The 24,424-nt window shown below is 46.5% G+C and overlaps 2 protein-coding genes and 1 long non-coding RNA gene across 4 annotated transcripts in view; 1 reads left to right on the top strand and 2 right to left on the bottom strand.

The window, feature by feature from the left end:
- PRODH2 (proline dehydrogenase 2) overlaps positions 1-1,755 on the bottom strand; it is a 47,535-nt gene extending 45,780 nt beyond the window's left edge. The window contains exons 1-3 of one of the 2 annotated variants that reach the window (XM_029607073.1): positions 1,740-1,755; positions 962-1,434; positions 455-648 (exon numbers count right to left, since the gene is read on the bottom strand). In XM_029607073.1, coding sequence (XP_029462933.1) covers positions 455-648; positions 962-1,204 — 437 coding nt within the window. In that variant the 5' untranslated portion in view covers positions 1,205-1,434; positions 1,740-1,755. The other variant, XM_029607071.1, reaches the window with a different exon arrangement.
- LOC115094238 lies at positions 25-18,178 on the top strand. The gene is made up of 4 exons (XR_003857515.1): positions 25-151; positions 2,031-2,083; positions 2,207-2,305; positions 18,116-18,178. It is a non-coding gene; the product is annotated as an uncharacterized LOC115094238 (long non-coding RNA).
- Positions 2,840-24,424, bottom strand: part of LOC115094236 (eukaryotic translation initiation factor 3 subunit C) — a 114,057-nt gene continuing 92,472 nt past the window's right edge. Inside the window, exon 21 of the mRNA XM_029607070.1 lies at positions 2,840-3,224. Within this exon, the coding sequence (XP_029462930.1) occupies positions 3,139-3,224 (86 nt within the window). The 3' untranslated portion in view covers positions 2,840-3,138. The remainder of the gene's footprint in view (positions 3,225-24,424) is intronic.

Genomic DNA, 24,424 nt, shown 5'->3' with positions numbered 1-24,424 from the left:
TTTGTATCCAGTCTTCGCCACAAGATGACTGGCCACCCAGGATGACAGCAGGGGAGAGGCAAGGAGAAATGAGAGACTTGTACACAAAGAGAAAAGTGAAAAAATAGGAAGACAGGAACCGGAAAAAGTGACGAGAAAGAGGGAAAAGGAGGTAAAAGACTAAAATGAACAGACATATGGATGATTTATTAAAGAGATGGCAGGTGGAAAGGTTTTTTCTAAGCCAAGGGGGGAGAAAGGATAAAAGATGCACACTTAACTGCCACAGAAAGACTGGGACACTTGTCTTAAGGGGGAAAAAGATAGACATGCAGTGGAATCAGTCACACAGACATGGATGCTTTCCTTGAGAGAAAAAAAAAAAAAAATAGACAAGCATCTTGGGGACACTTCCTTAGAGATACATAAACAGACAGCCTGGGCTTGCCCTTCTCCACAAGTTCTGGTGTCTTACCCAGATTTGTCTTCTCCTACATCTTCTTCAATAGGCACTGCCAGCATAGGATGAATCCCCATTCTCCTCAATTTCTCCATGCACTGCTGAATCTCTGATAGGTTTTCCCCAGCCACAAACTGCCCATAAACAGAAGCTCGCATCACTGCCTCAAACAGCCGCCGGCCCACAATCCTTCTACCAAATTTCATCATCTGGGAGACAAGGCGAGAGAGAACAGGACCCAATTTAAAGGAGGGGGGTGAATGCATGAGGGCAGGGAGCAGCAGCATGCAAGACAGATACAGAGTGCAAGAGCAGGGAGACTATGCATGAGAAAGGGACAGAGTGGGAGAGTGAAAATTCACTGTAGATTTCAGGATCTCTGTATTCCCATAACCCGATATCCTCACCCCTCCCATATTGACTTGAAACACTTTACATTAGCACGGCACATCAAGGTTTGTGTCATTCCTTAATCGATAGGAGGTCCACATCTCACTGCTAGAATAAGCACCATGGACTTACCTGCAGGGAGTTGTTGACTATGGTGGGAAAGGAGCAGAAACGAAAGATAAGGAGACCCCGAAGGATCTCCCAGGTACTCTTCAGCTGAAACACCTTTCCATCACTGAAGTTGATTCTGTCAGAGGGTCTCAGAGCTGTGGGGGCAGCAGAATGGGACCAGGCAGCTTGGAGGGGAAGCGAAAAGCTGCATAGAGAGGGGAGTTTGAGCACATCCCTTCTTATGATAGCTCCCACAGCCAACATAACTCAATATCAAGGGACTATAGACTAGAAACTCTTCCTTAAAAGGTCCCAGCATGTGCTTTCTTTTACAGCGCCTGCTGTCTCGTGTCTCTTGCTTTCCTTTATGTATTTCTGTGCCTGCTGTCTCGTGTCCCTTCTCTTCTTTACAAGACCCAGCATCCGCTATCCTGTGTTCCTCTGTCCTCTTTTTGTGTCCAAGTGTCAGCTCTCTTATGTTCCCCTTGGAGCAGCTGGAACACAAAACAATTTCATACAATAAAGTCTCTTGTTGAGAAACGGATTTCTAGAATGGAAGTTTGCCATGTTACCCTGTGGGTAAAGCATGTGTGGTTTAGGGGGGATGTAGAGAAATCAATATGCAAATCCAAAGATGATTGGTTAATGGAAGGAGGAGACAGAAGAGCAGACAAATCCCAAGATGTGTCCCGAACCAGTACAGCTAGAAGATCTCCATTCCTCCTTGGAGCTTTAGGTGCCCTAAAGCCTGTATTGCAGACATTTGTATGTCATCTCTCTTTGGCTAAAAGCCACTGACCTGCTAAGTTTGCCCCAAACCCTACATCTCTCATTGCAAGGTGAACTTTGGAACCTAAAAAGTATTGTATCCATTACCCAGGGCTGACCAAAGATTAGTTAATATTGATCACTCATTAACAGGTCTGCCTCAGCTGGAGGACCAGATAAGCAAACAGACAAAGAAATGGATAGACACGTCCAGCTTTTCTAGTTGTTCCAAACTCCAGGCTCCCTGCCACCCTCTTCTAAGAGCTGGAAGGTTGGTTTAGACCCAAAAAGGTGCTGAAAACTGTTTTTGTTTTTTTTTTAGTTCAATTCCTGCAAAGATGCATGGTCAGCATCAACAGAACTCCCTTTTCCAAGGTATGCACAGGATGTGTTAATTTGGTGTTTCTAGCAACCCTTTTTTTCTGGACCACTGCATTCAGTGTTGCTATTTGTTCCAGATCCATAATTTTGCACCTCTCTCATATCACTGCATTTTAGGACGTTTCCAGTGAGCAGCTGCACTACTCCCGATAGTGCGTGGATTCCGTAAAGCAAAGTTGACCTGTCGCATGACCATACCAAACCATGTACAAAAAGGTAACCAATGTTTCCCTCCCATCTCCTCCCCCTTGCTCCTCGACTGTTCCCAATGATGCACAGCTCCTATTGGCAGCATGCCAGGGAGGTCAGGTGGTAGCCAATCATCCTGCAGAACTTGGGAACATTGAGGGCTGCTAGGAGATAAGGTAGAGAAGTTCAAACAGATGTGGAACAAACATTTGGCTCTCATCTCTAGCTGTGCAGACATCTGTGGCTAAAAGAAGAGAGGAATTCTGTCCCAATACGAGTCAACCTCACAAAGATTAAAGGTTCAAACACACCCCCATCCCCAAACAAGGCTGGAAATGTAACTGACTGATGACAAATGATTAATAGTTCCAGAGGAGAAGCATATGTTTCTGTGGAAGGGAAATAGAACCAAAAGGTTATTAAGGGCCAAGAGTAACAGATAAGTATGAGAAAAAAAAAGTGCAAAACTTGCTGGGCAGACTGGATGGGTCGTTTGGTCTTCTTCTGCTGCTGTCATTTCTATGTTTCTATGTTTCATTAGTAACAGATGACATGAGTGCATCGGATCTCAAACTTTAGTTCTTTATTCAACCATTTAAGAAATTAAGAACACAAACCAGAGTTTATAAGTACAGAGAGTGAGCACATCCAACTGTAAGGCTCCGTCCATGGGCTTTGGAAGGAGGACATAAAATTCCACCCAAGAATTTATGAGGCAGATGTCATGTTGGTCCTTAAGAACAATCACACACACACACACAGTTTTGTTATGATTTACTTCCACCCATAAAGATCAGGAGTCAGGGATGGAGCACTGAAACAGAGTCCCATAAGTAGCGGTGGAACGCTTCCAAGACAGATCAGTATGAGGTCTGAGATTGCTGCTGCTGGCGGTACCCTCGCCTCATGTATCCACCTTCCTTCCGCTGGTACCCATCTTTCTGATCTGAAGAGGAAACACATGGGGAAAACAGGGTGAGAGAGATAAAGACAATATGAAGTAGGAGACAGAGCGAGAGAGAGAGAGAGAGAGAGAGATGAGGGGATAGACTGCACAGCTGTTAGAATGGGATAGGAAGGACGGCAATATCTGGCCCATCCTGTGGAATTCCTGCAGGAGATCTGAGCCTGAGTTGAGCAGCCAGGAGCTGGCTGGTGGGGTGTTCCAATCCCCTCCTGCAACATCAAGAGGCGGATGCACTGGGCCACACCCTCTTCCTTCTGCAGCCCTGGACACAACTACTGATTTGAACCACAATGGACATTGTACAGCCATGTGGCTCAAAGAAAAAAAAAATTAAGAATTACCTAATCATTTTATTTTCTTTATTTCTACTACACCTGTCCAGAAAATGCTTGTTGGGATTCATCCTGTTCCTCTCTGCTGTTGGAGGTAGAATGCCCATTTAATAATTTGTATGCCCGACATCACTGGTGTTAAGCAACACTATTGGAACCATCATCATTCAGTATGCTTCTGCCAAAGCTTATGTGAAAATTTCTTATAGTGCTTAATTTTTTTATTTTTTAAACTGAAGAATCTCTTGAACTTTTGTTTTTTTATTTTACATAAAAAAAGAGGATGGGTTCTGGACAGGTGTAACAGAAATAAAGGAAAGAAAATCATCAGGTAAGTTAATTTTTTCTTCCTTATCTTTCTGCTACATCTGTCCAGAAAACACTTGGGAATTAGCAAAGCCCGTCTATTGAGGGAGGAGGTGACACTCATTTAAAACCCTTGCTCCTCAGGCAGTGTCTTCTTTGGCGTATACATCCAATCTGTATTGCCAAAGGCATGAAGGGTTGATCAAGATGTGTTTTTACATATACCTTGCAGACTTACCACAGCTACTTCTACCCATGAAGATGAAAGTGCTTCTTACTAAATGTGCTTTTAATAATTCTGCTGTCTTTTTCCCCATATGATATATATGCTGGCGAGATCATTTCCTTTAACCATCTTGCTAGTGTTGCCCTAGAACCTGCTTCTCCTTTGCGCTGACCTCCAATGAACACAACCTGTGTGATTTACGAAGAGTTAGTTGCTTCCAAATAACCTATCTGTTCAGTGCACATCTAAATATTTTAAGGATTTTCTCTTTCCTTTGCAGTCTTCTTCACTGAACGCTGGTAAATTCATGGTTTGAGTGAGATGAATAGAACTTAGAACCTTTGGTAAAAAGGAAGGGACTTGGTCAAGAATCCAAATCGATTTGTAAAAACAGATCTCAACTCTTTTTTTAAACCATCCTTGCTGGCTTGGATGCTCTTCCCCTTTGCATTGTTTTCCATAAACAATATGAACAATCTATCTGAGGTCTGGAAAGAATTGGTTACGTTCATATATTCCAATCAGAAAGAAGAATGGTCAAAAATTCATAGGGGCCAATGTAATCAGGTGCGCTGAAGCTGCCGTGGGTTTGTACAAGCTTTTTCTCATGCAAAGCCCTATACAGGGATGTAATAAGGGTTTTGTGCGTGGAGAAAAAAAGCGCATACGAACACGCTTACAGACCCGTGGATTTTCCTGTGTGAATGCATGCTAATGGCATGCAAAGGAGGCGATTAGCTAATCATAGGCAATGCAGGGAGCTGCACCAATGCTAGTGCAGGTTTTTTTCTGCCACGGTCAGGGCACGAGTTAAGTGTCAGTGTCAACTCGGGGAGCCTATGTTAGAAACCGAATGTCCTGAAAACCACCTAACTGAGCGCCTATCTCAGCATTTGAGAGGCCAGATTAGCTAGGCAGTTTTCTGGGTGCCCAATCGTAGAGATTCGTGACCAAGTAAGCGCCGAGCTCAGTGCCTGAGTAGCAAGATTAGCTGGACTCCTTTCCGTGCACCACAGTGTCCATATTCGCTCCCGGCTGAGTGCCTATGTCAGCACCCAAGCATCCAGACTGGTGCCCAATTGAGCATCTATCTTGCTGCTATGCCAGTGTGAATTAGCATCCATGAAAATTTGCCATGTTTTCTGCAGCACAGTTATTTGAAATATTAAAAATACTTTCCAGGGTCATACTTTCACTTAATAGGAAGACCTGTTCGCTCATTCGCTTTTATGCATGGATTATCGGCGTGGGTTTTGAGCGTGGATGCGGCCGCTTATTTCACAGGCCCTTACCGCACTTAGGTATGCTCATTTCTCCATATGTGCGCAGATTTCTGCATGCAAATCATTTGCATAATTTATGTTTTTCGCATCCTGTGGAAGCATCTTCAGCTGCTTGCGGTGATCAAACTCGCACTCACAACTAGTGCCTGTTTTGCCGCAGGTCTTATTACATCGGCCCCATAGAGTCCACAATGTATAATAAGATGATAAAATGCATATTTTATTGAAACTTAAGCATGTTGATAGTGTGTTTGTAATGGAAACATTACTTACCTGATAATTTCCTTTTCTTTAGTGTAGACAGATGGACTCAGAACCAATGGGTTATGCTCCCCTGCCAGCAGATGGAGACTGAGTCAGATTTCAAAGCTGATGTCACCCTAGAGACACCCCTGAAGTGACCTCAGCCCTTCATATTCTCTTCAAAAGCCACTGTGGACATACTATCGATAAAACGTGATTTAAAATATGATTAAAAACGGATACCTGCAACTGTACTCAACCAAACACTGAACACCAGTAAGAATATAGATGCCCTGATCTAGGGACTGGATAACGGCTTACCTGTAATCTCTTGGAATCGATATCCACTCCACGGACGAATTCTTGGCACCATTCTTGGGCAGCCGAGGACGAGCTGCTGAGTGCTACACTAAGGAAAATGAAATTATCAGGTAAGTAATTTGTCCATTTCCTAGTGTGTAGCCAGATGGACTCAGGACCAATGGGATGTACAAAAGCTACACCCGATTGGGGCGGGAAGCAACCAGCGGTTGCAAAGGTTGATTCCTCTCAGGTCTGTATGTCTAGGTGATAGAACCTGGAGAAGGTATGCAAGGAAGACCACTTTGCCGCTCGGCAGATATCAACGAGCGTCAGAAGTCTAGCTTCCGCCCATGAGACTGCCCGAGCCTAATTAGATTGAGCTTTAACCTGAGAAGGTAATGGCTTTCCTGTCTCCACATAGGCTCTTGTGACCACCTCCTTAATCCAGTGAGCTATGGTAGCCTGCGAAGCTGGTTTGCCCCGCTTCCTTCCATCGTGAAGAACAAACAAGCAGTCCGTCTTTCGGACCGGTTCCGAAACTTCCAGATACTGCACCAAATGTCTACTGACATTCAAATGATGGAGGCGATATTCTTCTGCATCCTTGTGCTTATCGAGGGATGGCAACGAAAAGGACTGATTCAAATGAAACTCCGAGACTACCTTGGGCAAGAAGGATGGACCGGTACGAAGCTGTAATGCGCTCCTGGAGTCATCCGGAGGAACAGTTCCTGACATGACAATGCCTGAGGTTCAGAGATGCAACGTGCTGAGCAGGAACACAGTTTTCAAGGTTAACAAACATAAGGAAAGACTGCACAGTGGCCGAAAGGAGGGCCCTGCCAAAAATTCTAATACTAGATTAAGATTCCACAAGGGAACCAGCCACTGTAAGGGCAGCCGGAGGTGTTTCACCCCTTTCAGAAAACGGGCCACGTCCGGATGAGCTGCAGGTTCCGTTCACCTCACCTCTGAAACAGGAGAGAGCCGCTACCTGGACCTTCAAGGAGTTAAGGGTCAAACCTTTATTCAAGCCATCCTGCAAAAATTCCAGTATTAGTGGTATTTTGACCACCCGAGGGGGGACACTGTGTTCCTCGCACCAGGCCCCAAATACTCTCCAGAACCGCACATATGCTAGGGATGAAGAGAAAATCCTCACTTCATCAGGCAAGCCCTCTCAAGGGCCAGACCTTAAGACCGAATAGAGTCAGTTCCTCGTGAAAGACCGGTCCCTGCTGTAGCAGGTCCCTGTGCAGTTGGAGGCACAGGGGGGTCTCCACTAGGAGTCTCCACATGTCCGCATACCACAGACGCCAGGGCCAATCTGGAGCTACTTGTAGGACTAATCCCCTGTGGTACTTTATTCTACGAATGACTCTGCCCTGCAGGGGCCACGGAGGGAAGGCGTACAGAAACTCTTCTTCCAGCCAGGTTTGAACGAGAGCGTCAATCCCCAGGGATCCCTGATCTCTTCTGCGACTGAAGTATCAGGGAACCTTCACATTGTGAGATGCGTATCGTGCTCATCAACTGAATCTCTTGGGACATCAACTTCTTTATCCGCGTGGTCGGAAGGAAGACCTTGCCCTGCTTGGTGTCGAACCGGACTCCCAGATATTCCAAGGACTGGGAGGGCTTGAGATTGCTTTTGTCTAGGTTTACGACCCAACCAAGTTCCTGAAGCAAGGAGGTCACCCTGTTGGTCACCCGGAGACTCTCTTCCATGGACTTGGCCCAGATCAACCAGTCGTCCAAGTAAAGGTGCACCAGGATTCTCTCTCTTCTCAAGGCTGCCACTATGATCATCATAATCTTGAAAAATGTTCTGGGGGTGGTGGTAGGCCAAAGGGCAGTGCCCAGAACTGATAATGGCGACCAAATACCACAAAGCGTAGAAAACACTGGTGTTCTTGATGGATTGGAATATGTAGGTAGGCCTCGGATAGGTCCAGGGAGTTAAGAACTCTCCCAATTGTACAGCCATTATCATAGAGCGTAGGGTTTCCATGCAGAAATGATTCACTCGTAAATGTCAGTTGATGCTCTTGAGGTCCAGGATGGGGCAAAAGGAACCTTCCTTCCTGGGTATGTTGAAATAGATGGAATAATGCTCCGTATTTTCCTGGGGCGCAGGTACTGGTGAGGAGTCTTAAAAAGAATAATCTTCACTGCCTGTTTCTTGTGCTGGGGGTAGCAAGGAGACATCATGAATATGTCCCGAGGAGTGTTGTGAAATTCCAGCACGTAGCCTTCTCGTATAACCTCCAATATCCATTTATCCGAAGTGATCTCGACCCACCGCTGGTAGAAGAGGGACAGTCAACCCCTTATCTCCTCATTCTGAGAATGGATAGGCAAAATTTCATTGGGGGGGTTTGGGACAAACCTGAAGCAGAGCCTGCTCCTCTCTTGGGCTGTTGTCTACGAAAGGACTGAGACCTCCCAAAGAGCTGAGACCTCTGAAATGTTGAGTTTCTGTAGGGGCGAAAATGTTGGGAGCCCCTGGATCAGCCCCTCATAGGCGAGGGGTGCTTAACTGCTTCCTCTTATCTTCCGGTAGCCGGGGGGATTGAGGATTTGCCCCATTTAGTAGCCAGCTTTTCCCAATTAGCTCCTGAAAAGGAGAGATCCTTTAAAGGGCATCTGTGAGAATGGCCTTAGAGGTTGAGCCAGAGCTGTCTTCTGGCCGCCACCACTGAGGCCACTCCTCTGGCCGAAGTATGGACTAGATCCGAACTTGCGTCCACTAAAAAGGAGGCGGGTTCCATAACCGCTCTGCAATTCACCCCCAAGTCATCCACCTCCTGAGAGAGGCGTAGGCCTGAACAAGCTACCAGGGCACAACAAGAAGCAATCTGCAAGGTCATTGCTACTGCGTCAAAGGCTTGTTTAAGGATGGACTCCATCTGTCTATTGTGTTCATCCTTTAAGGTTGCTCCTTCTTCCACTGGGATAGTTGTTCGCTTAGAGATGGCACAGATCAGCGCATCCATTACAGGGAAATAGGAAGTAAAGGTAATCAAGCAGTAGTTGATCTCACATATAAATGGGTTTAAGGATCATTTTTCACACTATTTATTGTATCAGTTCCATCTGAAGGAATAATTACATCGCATGGATGGTTTTTTTTTGCTGAGACTATGACATCTTTGACCTTGGAAGCTCAAGCATTCAACTTCCATGCTATGAGATTGACAGAAGGTTGTAAGGGATAGAGGAGTAACCCTGCCTCCTGAGTAGGAAGGGATATGGTTCCAGACTTTATGGAGGCTCTGCCACAAGTTGAACGAGATATACATACCATGGTTGTCTGGACCACACTGGGGCTATTAATATCATCTTGGCCCAGTCTCACATAAAATTTCTGTACCGTTCTTGCAAGGAAGGTGTATAGAAGTCCCTGGGACCAAAAAATTAGAAATGCACCCGGTGCTTCCCTGCAAGGGCTTGGGTAGAGACTGCAGAAACGAGTAGGTTTTGTGTTCTGCTTGGTTGTGAATAAATCTATCCAAGGCCAACTCTAGTGGTGGAAGAGACCGTTTGCGATGGTTTGAGAAAGAGCGCCCATTTATGAGGTTGGAAAACTGTTGAGTCTGTTTGCCTCTGTGTTTGTTATCCCCGGAAAGTAGACTGCTTAGAGGATGGTATGGTGGACCTTTGCCTGGTTCCAGATGGATAAGAAGTCTCTTTGTAGAGGGTCTAAGATCCCGTTCCCCCTTGATTGTTGAGATAATACACACTGACAATTAAGTCGCAATGTATCATGTGTTGACCTTAGAGCAGGTGCTGGAAAACCCTGAGGGCATTATGCACTGCTCTTAACTTTCAATAAATATGAAAGGTCTAGCCCAAATGCAAATGAGGATTGTATGGAATCATCCGGGGAAACCTCATATGGTGCCTACAATAGGCTATTTTGGTGCCTATGTGGCTACTGTGACTCCAACCCCACCACTGGGGTTTATAATCATTGGTTGCCCCAGACGGAATGATGCTTTGCTTATTATTTATAAAGCTATCTTTTGAGTCCGGTATGAGTCCACTACTGTGGATAAAAGTGCTGGTATACAAAAGTCTTGTTATTCCAGTCTATCATATTATGCTCACTGTTTTGGCGCCAAGATTATAATCGGAAATCTTCATGCAGCAAGTTTAACAGTCCCGACACTGCAATGTTTTGAATGCGAGTTCTTCGTCAGGGAATCACTTATAGGCATGGAATCTGCATGTGAATCTCGGCTGGAAATACTCTGTTAGTTGTGGTCAATGTGCTTCCACGGTGTGCGATCTCAGTCTGCGCATCCGGCTGTCCTGACATTGACGAAGAACTCACATTTGCAACATTGCAGTGTCGGGACTGTTACACTTGCTGCATGAAGATTTCCGATTATAATCTTGGCGCCAAAACAGTGAGCATAATACGATAGTCTGGTATAACAAGACTTTTGTATACCAGCACTTTTATCCATAGTAGTGGACTCATCTATCCTCTGGTCTCTCCTATCACGTGGAGATCAACATGGCTGCCGATGACTCAGCAAGAATCAAGCTTAGCCGACCAGAGTCAGCAGGCCCACCATTCGCAATTTCGGCACCATTCCTGAAGCAGGAACCAAACGCGGCTCAAGTGCACCCGACCCGAACAGCACGCAGGAAAACAAGTCAGGCCGCACCTGCTGCTGAACATGCAGCTCTGCGCCACTGGCCCATCGAAACGGCGCATGGGAAATCCTGAAGCCACACACACGACAGACACACTACACCCTGCCACCCCAAGTGACGCAAAAAAATAACCTCCCTTTGATCCCTGGGGAAAGGGGCAAGCAAGCAAGTTCCCCTCCGGGGAAAAACAGCAAGCTCCTTTGCTTCTCTTTCCTTCCGATCCCAGCAGCACCAGCTGCCAAAACGCAATGGTCGCTAAACACAGTCTCCTGATCAAGTGTCTTTTTTTAAACTTAATTGAAAAATAATAAAAGGGTTACTTCCCTGATCCGAGGACCCTGGCTCGCAGGATGAGGCCTCGGAGGGTGAGAGGGAGCTAGTCTCCTGGCTATCAAGGCCTCCGAAAGCAGCAGGTGAACCCCCCAGATGTCCAGCTCAACCCAAGGGATGGTCCACACAAAGGTACCTAGGACTTCAGGAAGCCCAAACTCAAACTTCTCCAATCTAATCTTTTTTTTTTGTCATCAGACTGCAGGTTTGCACCTCTACCATCTGCTGGAGACAGAAATACTGAATGACTGCAAGTGGCACTTTCTGATATGTAGCAGTGCCTCAAAATTTTGTTCTCTGCCTCCATCCTCTGGGTAGGGATGCAAAACCCACTTGTCTGGGCTGATCTGGGTATGAACAGGAACCCTTGTTGCCCACATTTGGCTGAAGAATCTGATAAAAAAAAAAATGTTGCACTTGCAATCAATTGCAGGTCACCATGTCTGAAGAGACTCAGGCTCTTGGTCATTTTCAAAGGCTATTCTAAGCATATCTGCTCACTTAAGGATATTCTGCCAATGGTATAAGTACGAGAGAGAGAGCAAGAGCTGTGGCCATCAAGCAGCATTCTCAGGTGCACAGACCTAAAGAGCCCCATTAGGCTGAGAGGGGAGGTCCTTTAAGTCCTCCTGGCTGGAGCTTCCCCTCAGTTTCCAGTATCTATAATGACAATTTCAGTTTTGACTGAAGCTATGAGTCATCTGGACTTGCTACCACTGCATCGCATGTGCGCCCGCGCTTGACATTCATAGCATTTACTTTGGTTTCCTCTCCTGGTAGCTAGCAACATCTCGAATCCTGAGTTTATCCGTGTTCTCTTGGACTGCCGTGCTTGTAAAAACTCGAAGGAAAACAAATTACTAACAGAAAGCAACTATAGATGTTTTCACTATACCTTATTGCTTATGCATCACACAGTGATATGTGGATCCTGTCATTTGCAAGGTGTTTTGTTTTTTTTTAATTTTTTTAAATAAAAGTGAATGTGCTGCAGAGTGATTAGAACATGCGGTTTTCAAAATGGCAGCTGCAGCTGTTTTAACCATCAAAATTGTGTACTCTTTGTTCATAGGGTTAAGTGGCAATCCGATCTAAACACTTATGCTGGAGTCAGTACCTTTGGCTCATAGTTGACACAGCTTTTGAATACTCACTCGATTTATTTTCCTTGTGGAGATAGAGCAGACAGCTTTTATCTTCTATAGCATGAATGATCTCACTTGCAGCACACCACAGAGTTTACACAAACATCGTGGCTGCATAGGGAATTGTGCTCCAACATACTTTCCGACCGATGCAATAAGGTGTGCCCAGCCTAGCAATTTTTTAATGCGTTTTGGTGCTTGATTTCTGCTGACTATTTTTTTTGTTAGACCTCTAGAGTTAACTTTTATCATCAATTAATCTCTTAAGATCTTGATTTTCGTTTTTTGTTTTTCTGTAATAAAGTTGTTTTTGTTTTTGACAGCTTGATGCTGACTGATCATGACATTTCCCTGACATAAGTATCCTTTAATTCCCTTTGATCATGGCCAAGCTTGGGAGACCTTTACTTTCAAGAGATCAGGAGACCCATGTAGGAGCGAATCACATATAAGTCCCAACTGATGCAGATTATCTGAAACGTCAACTGACACCAGGGTTTGATTTCTATCCTGTTATATACAAGATTATCTAGGGGATATTTTTGATCTTTTTGTTGTTTCATTCACAGAGTAACACCTATGTCTACAATTGATTTTTAATTGCAAAAAAAAAAAAAAAAAAGGTTTCGAAAAATTGGTTTTGACACATTTAGTGGGGCGTGGGTGAATGATTGAGAAGCCCTGGGAACCTCCCTTTGAAGAGGTCTTACATGTACACACACTTTCTCTGATACATATACACACACACACACATACAGAAGAGAGATCGGTCCTTCCAAAAAGGGTGGGGTTCTGGACTGATTTGTGATATTCCAGGAACGAAAATTAGCAGGTAAGAACCAATTTTCCTTTCCTGTTCATACCCCAGATGCCTGGGATGTACCCAAGCTCCCCTAAAATGGGTGGAAACTTGAAAGATCGGCTTGCAGAACACTCCCCAAACCATGCTTCCTCCAGCATCTGAACATCCAGTTAGTAATATTTAGTGAAAGCATGACGTGAAGACCATGTTGCTGCCTTGCAGATCTCTTGTAGAGAAACTAGCTGACGTTCCACCCAGGAAGCTGCCTGTGCCCAAGTAGAATGTGCCTGCAGGCCCTCCAGGACCAGCTGCCCTCTACACATATATGCTGATACAATAGCTTCTTTTAGTCACCGTGCAATTGTAGCTTTTGAGGCCTTACATCCTTTCTTTACCCCATTAAACAGCATTAAGAGATGATCCGATCTCAAAAAAAATTGGTGACTTTAAGATACTGCAATAAAGTCTGGCGGACATCCAATAAATGGAGTTTCCTCGCATTCAGCATCGCTGAATCCAAATGTTGAAACGCAGGTAACTCCACTGTTTGACTTATATGAAATGAAGAAACAACCTTTGGCAAAAAAGGAAGGCACTATTCACAACAATATTCCATCATCCGATATTTGAAGGAAAGGATCGTTACATGATGGGGCCTGAAATTCAGAAATTCTCCTGGCTGAAAAAAATTGCCACTAAGACGACTGCTTTCAGGGCAAGATCTTTTAAAGACGCTCACCTCAACAGCTCAATTGGAGAACCACAAAGGACTCTAAGGAACAAATTAAGATTCCACGAGAGGCACATCTTGCGGACCAAAGGACGCAAATCCTTCACACCCTTAAGAAAACAGATTACACCCGGATTCAAAGCAGAGGTACCCCATGAACCTTACCTTGAAAACAGCCTAAGGCTGTCACCTGGACTCAAAAAGAGTTATAAGCCACACTTTTCACTAGACCTTTCTGTAAAAAAGCCAAAATGTGAGACACTGACATGTGCGTAGTGTCAAACCCTTTCTCAAGATATGTCTCAAACATTCGCTACACTCTGACATGCCAGGGAAGTGGATGGCTTCCTGGTTTGAAGTAAGGTAGTAATGACTGCCTCTGAGTATCCTTTTAAGCGCAAACACCTCCTTTCAAAAGCCAGGCTGTGAGACAAAAGCAATCCTCCCGATCCGAGAAGATTGGTCCTCAGCAAGGTAAACCCTGCAGATGAGCAAGCCTTAGGGGTCCGCCCACTGCGAGATGTACAAGATCCACAAACCATGGCAGATTGTAGCCACTCTGGAGCCACTAGAATCAACCTTCCCGGGTGTCTCTCAATACATTGCAATATCCTGCATATCAGAAGCCATGGGGGAAAGACATAGCAGAATTCTCGCTGGCCATGGAAGAACTAGTGTGTCGAGTCCTTCAGACCTGCCCTCTCACATGCGACTGAAGAATCAGTTTACCTTGGCATTCCACCTCGAAGCTATCAGGTCCAGCTAAGGAAAACCCCACCTGGCCAAATGAGAACCATGGCTTCTAAGAACAGCTCCCACTTTCCAGAATCTAACTCCTGCTGGTTGAGATAGTCCGCCTGCACATTGTCCACTCTGGCCACATGAGATGCCACTAGCACTGCCAGGTGCTGTTGTACCCAGAGAAAAAACTCCTAAGCCTCCTGAGACACCATGCAACTCTTTGTCCTGCCTTGAAGATTGATATATGCAACCATCGTCGCATTGTACGACAAAACTCATACTGCATGACCTTTCACCTGTGGAAGAAATGAAAGCAACACCATGCTCATGGCTCTCATCTTTAAACGACTGATAGACCATAACGCTTCCTCCACCGACTTTGAGCTGACTGCTCTTGACAAATGATGCCCCAAACCTTCAAGATGGCATCGGTGGTCACCACCACCCAGTCCAGAACCTCCAACTCCACTCCTCTCTCTCCAAATTGGGCTGAGAAAGCCACCACGAGGGACTGGACCTACAGCACCCTTGAAGTGGTAACTGAAGCTGAAACTCCCTCAGATTGTAGACTCCACCGAAGATGCTGCATGTGAGTGAATGCTCATGGAACAAAATCCAGCGTAGATGCCATAGAACCAGAACCTGCAAATAATCCCAGACCCTGGGTACTGAAAACCGCAACAGCCAGCAGACCTGGGCTTGCAACTTCATCACCCGGTCTGAAATGAGGAATACCTTCCCCACCCTGATGTCAAACCGCACCCCCAGGTACCTCAGCAATTGGGAAAGAACCAAATTGCTCATTGCCAGTTTCACCATCCAACCCAGAGTCTGAAACCTCTGTATTTATTTATTTTTTATATACAGACATTCGATCTGACATATCACATCGGTTTACAGACAACGTAAATGGTGCTGGAAACAAATGTTTTCCTATTGTTTCATACATTAAAATTTATAACTAACTTTAGTTGAACAAAACAAGTTAACAAGAAATTAAATGGTGTTAGGGGGAACTTAATGAAATTAACATAGGCTACGGACATTTGTCATTATAGGATTTATCATAAGGTTTCAGAAGGGAGACATCGATTTTTTACAGGTAAGCACTATATTCATTTTCAGTGTTTATGATTGTAGGGCGGTTTTGATCGGTGTCATGTTATTGATGCAAAGGCTTTTTGAAAGAGCCATGTCTTTAGGATTTTCTTGAAAGTTTGGGACGTTGGTTCTGTTCTTAGCTTTGTTGGTAGCTTGTTCCCTTGTTGTCATAAGGTGTGCTATTTTCAGAGAGGGAATAGGGAGAAGTCCAGTATTTGTGGAGTGGAGGTTCCTTTGGGGGGGGGGGGGGGGGGGGAATGGGGTGAAAATGTAATCCCGCTGAACCAACTGTTAACATCCAGACTCCAACTTTGCTCAAATGAGCTAATCATCCAAGTAAGGGTGTACTAAGACTCCTTTGTTTTGCAGTCCCGCGGCTACCACCACCATCACCTTGATGAATGTCCTTGGCGCCATCGAATGGAAGAGCCTGGAATTGGAAATGTTCTCCCAGAACCATATGAACAGCAGGAACTTCCAATATTCTGGCTGAATGGATATGTGTAGATAAGCTTCTGTCAGATCTAATGATGCCAGGAACTCCCCTTTGTGAACTGATGCAATCACAGTTTGCAACATCTCCATTTGAAATCACGGCACCTGAAGCACCATATTGATCTTTTTCAGATCCAGAATGGAACGAAAGGTACCCTTCCTTTTTCAGAACCACGAAATAGATGGAGTACATTCCTGGTCTCTGTTCTACCGGGGGAACAGGGACTATCGCCTCCAGGCATTTCAGTCACTGTAGCATGTCCCGCACAGCCTCTCTTTTGATGCATGATCTGCAAGGGGAGATTATGTATGCCTCCCGGATTGGTCGAGCAAATTCTAATGCATAGCCATCTCTTATCACCTCCAGGACCCATTGGTCTGTAGTGATCTTGGTCAACTTCATAAAAGAGGGCTAGCCTCCCTCAGACGGCTTCCAGGGAAGAGTGGATCAGCCTAGATTCATTGTGCGGCCTTGCTTCCTCCGATCCCTTAACCGGAATTATCCCGAGTCGGTCTATGCGGCCCCTGAAAGGACTGCTGCCATCCCGAACTTTGAGAGGAGGGAGAACCCCTATTGGACCCTTCATCTCCTTGTGTCACAAAACTGAGACCGAGACAGAAAACGTCTTGCTCCACTTTGGCATCTCTTTGATCAGTTTATGCCCATTTGACTCTCCTAAATGCTTTACCAGCTGTTCCAGGTCCTCTCCAAATAAAAGTTTTCCTTCAAAGGGGAGATTGCCCAATTGCAACTTGGACCAGACATCTGCTGACCAATTTCGCAATCACAGGAGTCTCCGCATGGACATATTCCTGGCAAACTTCTGGATCAAATCATACCGCCACATAGGCCACTTCCATTTCCAGAAGTGCAGCCTGCTTGGTAGTAGCCGAGGACACATGCCCTTCTCCTATGACTTCTGCACCCAGCATAAACAGGCTTGATGCATAAAACTGTTACAGATTGCAATCCTAATGCTCAAGGCCAAAACCTCAAATATCCTCTTCAGATGGATCTCTAACTTCCAATCCTGGGCATCTTTCAATGCAGCCGATCCCGCCACTATGATGGTTGTTTTCTTCATCACTACCAAGACCAGAGCATCCACCTTGGGGATCATTAGCAGGTCAAAGGCCTCCCCTCAGGCAAGGGATATAGTTTTGTCATCGTTCTAACCACCTTAGGCCTGCCTCTGGATTATCAGCTTCTTCACCATTCTAAGGAAAGGAAAAGCATTTGGCTTCCTGCAGAACTCTTCCATCACAGGATCCACCTCCTTATGGTCAGACTCTTCCTGAGGAACCTTGATCCCTGGTTCTTACAGCCACATGTGAGATGAGAGGATGCAATTCCTCCTTTTTGAACAATCCAACCTGCTAGGGTCATCCCCTTCAGCCACCAGGATGTCCTCCGGATCCAAAAGGTCTCTAACCACATCATCCGCTGGAGGGTCTTCTCTGGGGTCTCCCAGAGTACCCTGCCCCCTCAGAATCCTCAACATCCTTGCCGGATTGGCCTCTGAGACAGCTGGAGTATCTTCCCAGAAACTCCTGGAAGGTCCACTCTCTGTACCTTGGCCAATTGCTGGACACTAAGGCTGGGACCGTTTGCCCAATGCTGCTTTCTTGGCCAAGTATGCTTTGTGAAGAACAAAGTTCAAGGAAAATCCACATAATCACTGGGGTCGTCCTCCATCAGATCATTCCCTGCTTCCCTGGCGCTCTCCTGGTCACCTGCTGAACCTTAGACAACCGGCAACAGGGGTGGGGAATCCCATCCGTCCACGATGCTGCATGCCATTATGGAGGCAAAAGGGCCGCGGTTCCTGCAGCACTGGAAAAGGCCTCCTTGCCGGCCCTAGATGACCAGGTGGCTCATCTGTTCTCCACAGCCAACCTGGAGCTTCCTTTTCCCCTGAAGGCACACCTCGAACAAAGCACTGTAGCCCGAGCCACGATTTCTTTTACCCATAAACACTACAGCTTTTCCTGTGCCCTGTGGACGCAGCCATGTTGTACAAACACTGCCGATCCACTGAACAATTTTCTCCAGTTTCTCACACAGAGTTGTAAAAGTGCCTCGGCTGCTCCTTTCTCCCCTCCCATGGCTCCACTCAAGCCCTGCTGCCTCTGATTTGCTATGCCTTTTTTTTTTCTTCTTCTTAAAGAGACAGCTCCGTGACTTCCCCAAAGAGAAAGAGATCCTTCCCTGTGGATGGTCAGCATGTGGCAAAAGGGAGAAGCAGAATAGAGGACTTCAAAGGGAGCCAGACCCCTGGCGGCTTCAGGCTGAGCGAGCACAGGGATACCAACCCATGGGATGGTCCACCAAGGTACTTAACACCTCTGGGATCAAATATTCTCTTATATTCCTTTTCTTTCTGATCTAACAAAACTTTTTTTTTTTTTTTAAATAAATCTACTCCAGACTGCAGGTTTTACACCTCTACCATCTGCTGGAGACAGAGTAATACTGAGGGACTGCAGGTGGCACACTAGTTTATATGGCAGTGCAAAAACATTTTTAATTTTCTGCCTTCATCTGCTGGTAGGCATGCAAAAGCCAGGCATCTGGACTGATCTGGGGTATGAATAGGAATGCACAATTTTGATGCCTGTGCACCTGATGCAATAAATTTGAGTGCTTTAATCGTAAATTTCTCCCTAGCATGCCATTTTTTGTATGCTGCACTGATTTTGCTCTCATTCGAATACTGCTTCGAGCATACAGGGAATGTGGTTGCATGCATTTTAGGAAAACGGGTGCTCATATTGGGCAATCATTTTATTGCATTGGCCTCTAAGCATAAACTCTAAACTGAAGTTAAAATCTCCTTTCAAAGAGAAAGGTTTTGATGTTCCAATGGAGTCTTAACTTACAGAAGTGCTGGCTCTGACTTTATTGCTTATTAAACTTTTTTTTTTTTTCTTAATGAGCAAAGTTTTCTTCAGAGTGAGCAAAAGCAGCTGTTCAAATAGATAGTAAGGAAAAATCTGATTTTCTTCTTGCTTTGATAAAATATAATTCCGAACAGAAAGCTCTACCAAATCCCCTGCTATGAGTTAGGGAGCATAACTTGAAAAGGGCTCAAATCCCTTTCCTGCAAGCAGAAGCATGGTCTATGAGCTGTAACAGTAGCATCTCCTTTCTTTGGCTACAAAAAGTGAAAATCTAAAGGCTATCATTAGTTAATAAAAATCCTGTTGCACCATCAGGTGCTCTACCAATGGCTGGTAAAGCTTTGAGAAATACGCTTTAGCCCAGAATCCAGTGCCTCCCATTTTAGCAAAATCATTTGCTCCATTTCTGGATGTAAGGTAAAGGAAACTCTCTTGTGCCTTTTAGAATAGAATCCCAATTCTCTGATAACTCTGATTTTTGTTCTATGAGTTCTAGAGGCTTATTAACCTGATGATATCTCATCTTTAGGGAATAAACAAATTACCGCCTCCTCATCTTTATTTGCAATATGCTATCCTTCCTCTGGGGAACTATAATTGCTCTGAGTATGTGAATTTTTACTTGTTTAAAATCAGCTTTACACCGTGCTCTGCTATGCGGAAAGGATAAGTTTCAGGCTGCACCGTGTTATTCAGCACTGCAGCTTCATCTTAAACATTTAGATGTTGTCAAGGTAAACTGCATGAGGACTGAAAATGAAGAAATTACTTACCTGATAATTTTGTTTTTCTTAGTGTAGGCAGATGGACTCAGGACCAATGGGTTATGTGGTCCCCTGCTAGCAGATGGAGACTGAGTTAGGTTTCAAAGCTGTCGGCACCCTAGATATACCCCTGCAGTGACCTTAGTCCTTCAGTATTCTCTTCAAAAGCCATTATGGACATACTATTGAAAAACTTGAATACAATTTAATAACTTGAATAAAAACGGTGACCGTAGCTGTACTCAACCAAACATAAGTGCTGAATCCCAGCAATATTACAGATGAACAGATCTAGGGATAGGGTGATGGCTTACCCGTAACTTCTTTGGGATCGAGATTCATGTGCGAATCCTTGGCACAGTTCATGGGCAGTCGTGGGTGGGATGCTGAGTCCATCTGTCTACACTAAGGAAAACAAAATTATCAGGTAAGTAATTTCTCCATTTCCTAGCGTGTAGCCAGATGGACTCAGGATCAATGGGAAGCACAAAAGCTACTCCCGAACGGAGCGGGAAGCTGCCTGTGCTCCGGTTAGCACCGCCCTTGCAAAGGCTGCGTCTTCTCGGGTTTGGACGTCCAGGCAATAGAACCTGGAGGTGTGCAAGGAAGACCACGTCGCTGCTCAGTAGATGTTGACAGGAGACAGTAGCTTAGCTTTCACCCAACCTGAAGGGGTAAAGGCTTCTCTGCCTCTACATAAGCTCCCGTGATCACTTCCTTGATCCAGAGAGCTATGGTTTAAGTGATGTAGGAGGTGGTAGTCTTCCGAGTCCTTGCATCTATCTAGGGACAGTAAGGAAATGGACTGGTTCAGGTGAAACTCAGACTACCTTTGGCAAGAATGGACGGTGCGCAGCTGCAACATTCCTGGAGTCATCGGAGGAATGGCTGCCGACATGACAGCGCTTGTAGTTCAGAGATGCGACGAGCCAAGCATATCGCCATATCACGTAGAGACAGAGCACGCAGCGGCCAAAAGGAAGGCCCTGCTAAGAAGTTCAATACTAGATTGAGGTTCCATAAGGGGACTGGCCACTTTATGGGTGATCAGAGATGTTTAACTCCTTTTAGGAAACGGGCCAAGTCCGGATGTGATGACGGGCAGGGTCCATTCACCTCGCCTCTGAAACAGGAAAGAATCGCCACTTGGACCTTCAAGGAGTTGAGGGACAGTCCTTTGTTCAGGCCATCCTGTAAGAATTCCAGAATCATGGGAATCTTGGTCGTCCAAGGAGGCACCCTTTGCACCATGCCTCAAATATTCTCCAGATCCACACGTACGCCAGGGCCGTTGAGAACTTCCGCGCGCAAAGCAAGGTGGCGATTACAGCTGCCGAATATCCACGCATCGTCAGGCGAGCACTTTCAAGGGACAGACCATAAGACAAAACAGAGTTGGGTCCTTGTGAAGGATAGGTCCTTGTTGGAGAAGGTCCATGGTGTGGGGGGAGACATAGGGGGCTCTCAATCAGAAGCCTCCACGTGTGCGCATACCATGGGCATCTGGGCCAATCCGGGGCCACCAGAAGGACTAATCCTCTGTGGCGTTTGATCCTGTGAATGATCTTGCCCAGCAGAAGCCATGGAGGGAAGGTGTACAGTAAGTCCTCCTCTGGCCAGGACTGGTAAAGGGCGTCAATGCCTTGGGAGCACGGATCTCTTCTGCAACTGAAGAATCAAGGGAGCTTTGCATTGTGAGATGTGGCCAATAGGTCGATGGATGGGAGGCCCCGGCAATCTACTAGGAGCTGGAAGGCTCTGGTCGATAACGCTCATTCCCCTGGATCCAGATTCTCCCTGCTGACAAAGTCTGCTCAGATGTTGTCTTTTCCCGTGATGTGGGAGGCAGAGATCCCTTGTAGATTTAACTCTGCTCATTCCCATAAGGGGGTCTATCTCCAGAGACACTTGGTGGCTTTTGGTTCCTCCCTGGGGGTTGATGTAGACTACTGTTGTTGCATTGTCCAACATCACGCGGACTGCTTGCCCCTGAAGCCTGTGGCTGACTTGCAGACACGCTAATCTGACAGTTTGGGCTTCCAGGTGGTTTATGTTCCAGGACGCCTCTTCCATGGTCCATCGCCCCTGGGTTGTCAATTCCTGACAGTGGGCTCCCCACCCTCGGAGGCTCACGTCCATTGTGAGGGCTAGCCAGTTCGGTGGGGACAGGTTACACCCTTGCTTAGATGCACTTCCTGTAGCCACCGATGGAGCCGAGAATCTACTTCCATTGGTAGGTGGAGGCGAATCAAGTAGTCTTGATACAGTGAGTTCCAACGTGACAGCAGGGAGCATTGAAGTGGCCGCATGTGTGCCCTTGCCCATGGTACTACCTCCAGGGTTGACACCATCAGGCCGAGGACCTGGAAATAACTCCACACCCTGGGGCACATTGTGTTTGTCGGTGCACTTGGCACATCAGTTTCCTTATCCTCGAGGGAGGGAGGAAGACCTTGTCCTACTTGATGTCGAACTGGACTCCCAGGTACTCTAAGGGCTGGGAGAGCTTGAGGCTGCTCTTGTCCATGTTCACGACCCAACCGAGTTCCTGAAAGCAGGGACCTGACCCTGCTGGTCACCTGCAGGCTCTCTTCCAACGACTTCGCCCAGATCAGCCAGTCGTCTAAGTAAGGGTGCATCAGGATCCTTTCTTTCCTCAGTGCCGCCGCTACAACTACCATAATTTTGGCTAATGTTCTGGGGGTGGTTGCCAGGCCGAAGGGCAACGCCCGGAACTGATAATGGCAGCCCAGATCCGCAAAGCGTAGGAGACGCTGGTGGTCTTAACCGATTGGGATATGAAGGTAGGCCTCTGAGAGGTCCAGGGATTTTAAGAACTCTCCCAGTTGTATGGCCATTTTGACGGAGCAAAGAGTTTCCATGCAGAAGTGAATTACCTTCAGTTGTCGATTGATGCTCTTGAGATCAAGGACGGGGGCGAAATGAACCTTCCTTCTTCGGTATGATGAAATAGATGGAATAACGCCCCGTATTTTCCTGGGGTGTAGGTACCGGGGTTATAGCCCTCAAACTGAGGAGCCTTATCAATGTGGATTCTACTGCCAGTTTTTTTGTGCTGGGGGTGGTAAGGTGATATGAACATGTCCCAAGGGATGCTGCAAAATTCTAGAGCATATCCTTCTCGTATGATGTCCAGTACCCATTTGTCCGATGTGATCTCGACCCATCTCTGGCAGGGGGCCAACTATCCCTCTTCTAGTTCCTCGTCCCATGGATGGGTCAGCCAAACTTAATTGGGAAGTTCGGGTTGAACCTGAGCCCGAACCAGTTCCTCTTTTTGGTTGTTGGCTCCGAAAGGACAGACCTTCACGAGGGTGAGATGTCTGAAGTGACGAGTTTCTGTAGGGCCGGAAGCGCTGGGAGCACCTGGCCTCAACCCTCATGGGCAAGGGGTGCTGTGACCTCTTTCTTATTGTCCGGTAACCAAGAAACTGGTGATTCACCCCAATTACTGGCTAGCTTTTCCAATTCGCTTCCGAATAGAAGGAATCCCTTAAAGGGCATCTTTGTGAGGTTTGCCTTAGAGGTCACGTCCACTGACCAATTTCGCAGCCATAGCTGTCTTCTGGCCACCACCACTGAGGATATTCCTCTGGATGAGGTACGCAGTAGGTCAGAGCTTGCATCTGCTAGGAAGGCTGTGGTGGGCTCCATTGCCTCTCTGGGATGTGCTCCTGAGCTATCTGCCTCTCTCGAGAAGTAAACATGAACGAGCCACCAGGGCACCCCAGGAAGCGATCTGCAGTGTCATTGCTGTCGCGTCAAAGGCTTGCTTAAGGATGGACTCCAACCGCCTATCATATGCATCCTTCAAGGCCGCTTCTCCCTCTACTGGGATAGTTGTTTGCTTCGAGACAGTGCAGACCAGGGCTTCCGCTTTCGGGAAACGCAGGCATTCTCTGGCCGCCTTGTCAAGAGGTTAACAAGGTCTTCAAGGCCCGACCTCCTTTAAAACTGGTATCTGGGGCATCCCACTCGAGGTCAATCAACACCTGGATTATATCCAGCATCGGGAAATAGCAAGAGGCTTTCTGTAAAGACACCAGGATGGGATTCCTCTTTGGTTCCGACATAGGGTCCGTGCTGGGAGCTCCCAGAGTCTTCAGGGTTTGGAAGACCAGGGCCAGCAATTCATCTGTGGAAAAACCGTAGCATGGTCTGGTATGGCTGCAGGACTGGGGGGATTTCTCCGTCCTCCAATGAGTCTGCATCCATCATTGTCCATATGTCTGGGTTCTTGTCAGGGATACCCTTGGTGAGGCGAGGCATGTCCCGATGCATGCTGATAGGGCTGGGAGGATGAGGCCTTCCCAGCTGAGGCTCAAGCTGGACAGGGGCAGTAGCTGACTGCCCCTGAACAAAGTCTTGAAGATCCTGAAAGAATTCCACTCAAGAAAAGGTCGCCAGGTCCATACCTAGCCCAGGAGGAACTGGGGTAGGGGCAGCTGAACTGCCCTCTCCCAGGAAGGACGCTGCCCCGGGATTGCTCAGATCTGGGGTACTACCAGATAAGATCGAGGCTGAGCCGTCCTCCGACTAGGAGGGGCTGGGCTTGGACAAGTTCTGAGAGTCCAGCCCTCTCTGGGCTTCCTCACAGTGCTGACACAGGAAGGATTCTAGGTCAGACTGTGCAGCCCTAATATGGCAGGCAGCACAAAGGTAGTGTTGCTTGTGCTTCTTTGTTGTCGGAGCCATAGTTAACTGTAGCTTGTGCGTTCAGCCAATTAGCGCTTGAGCGTGCACAAATCCATCCCAATGAGCTAAGTATAAGCGTCCGGTTGTGAGCGAAAA

The sequence above is a fragment of the Rhinatrema bivittatum genome, chromosome 6, assembly GCF_901001135.1.
Source record: "Rhinatrema bivittatum chromosome 6, aRhiBiv1.1, whole genome shotgun sequence".
Lineage (NCBI taxonomy): Eukaryota > Metazoa > Chordata > Amphibia > Gymnophiona > Rhinatrematidae > Rhinatrema > Rhinatrema bivittatum.
The sequence above is the reverse complement of the archived record's forward strand: the minus strand, read 5'-3'. Positions and strand labels throughout refer to the sequence as shown.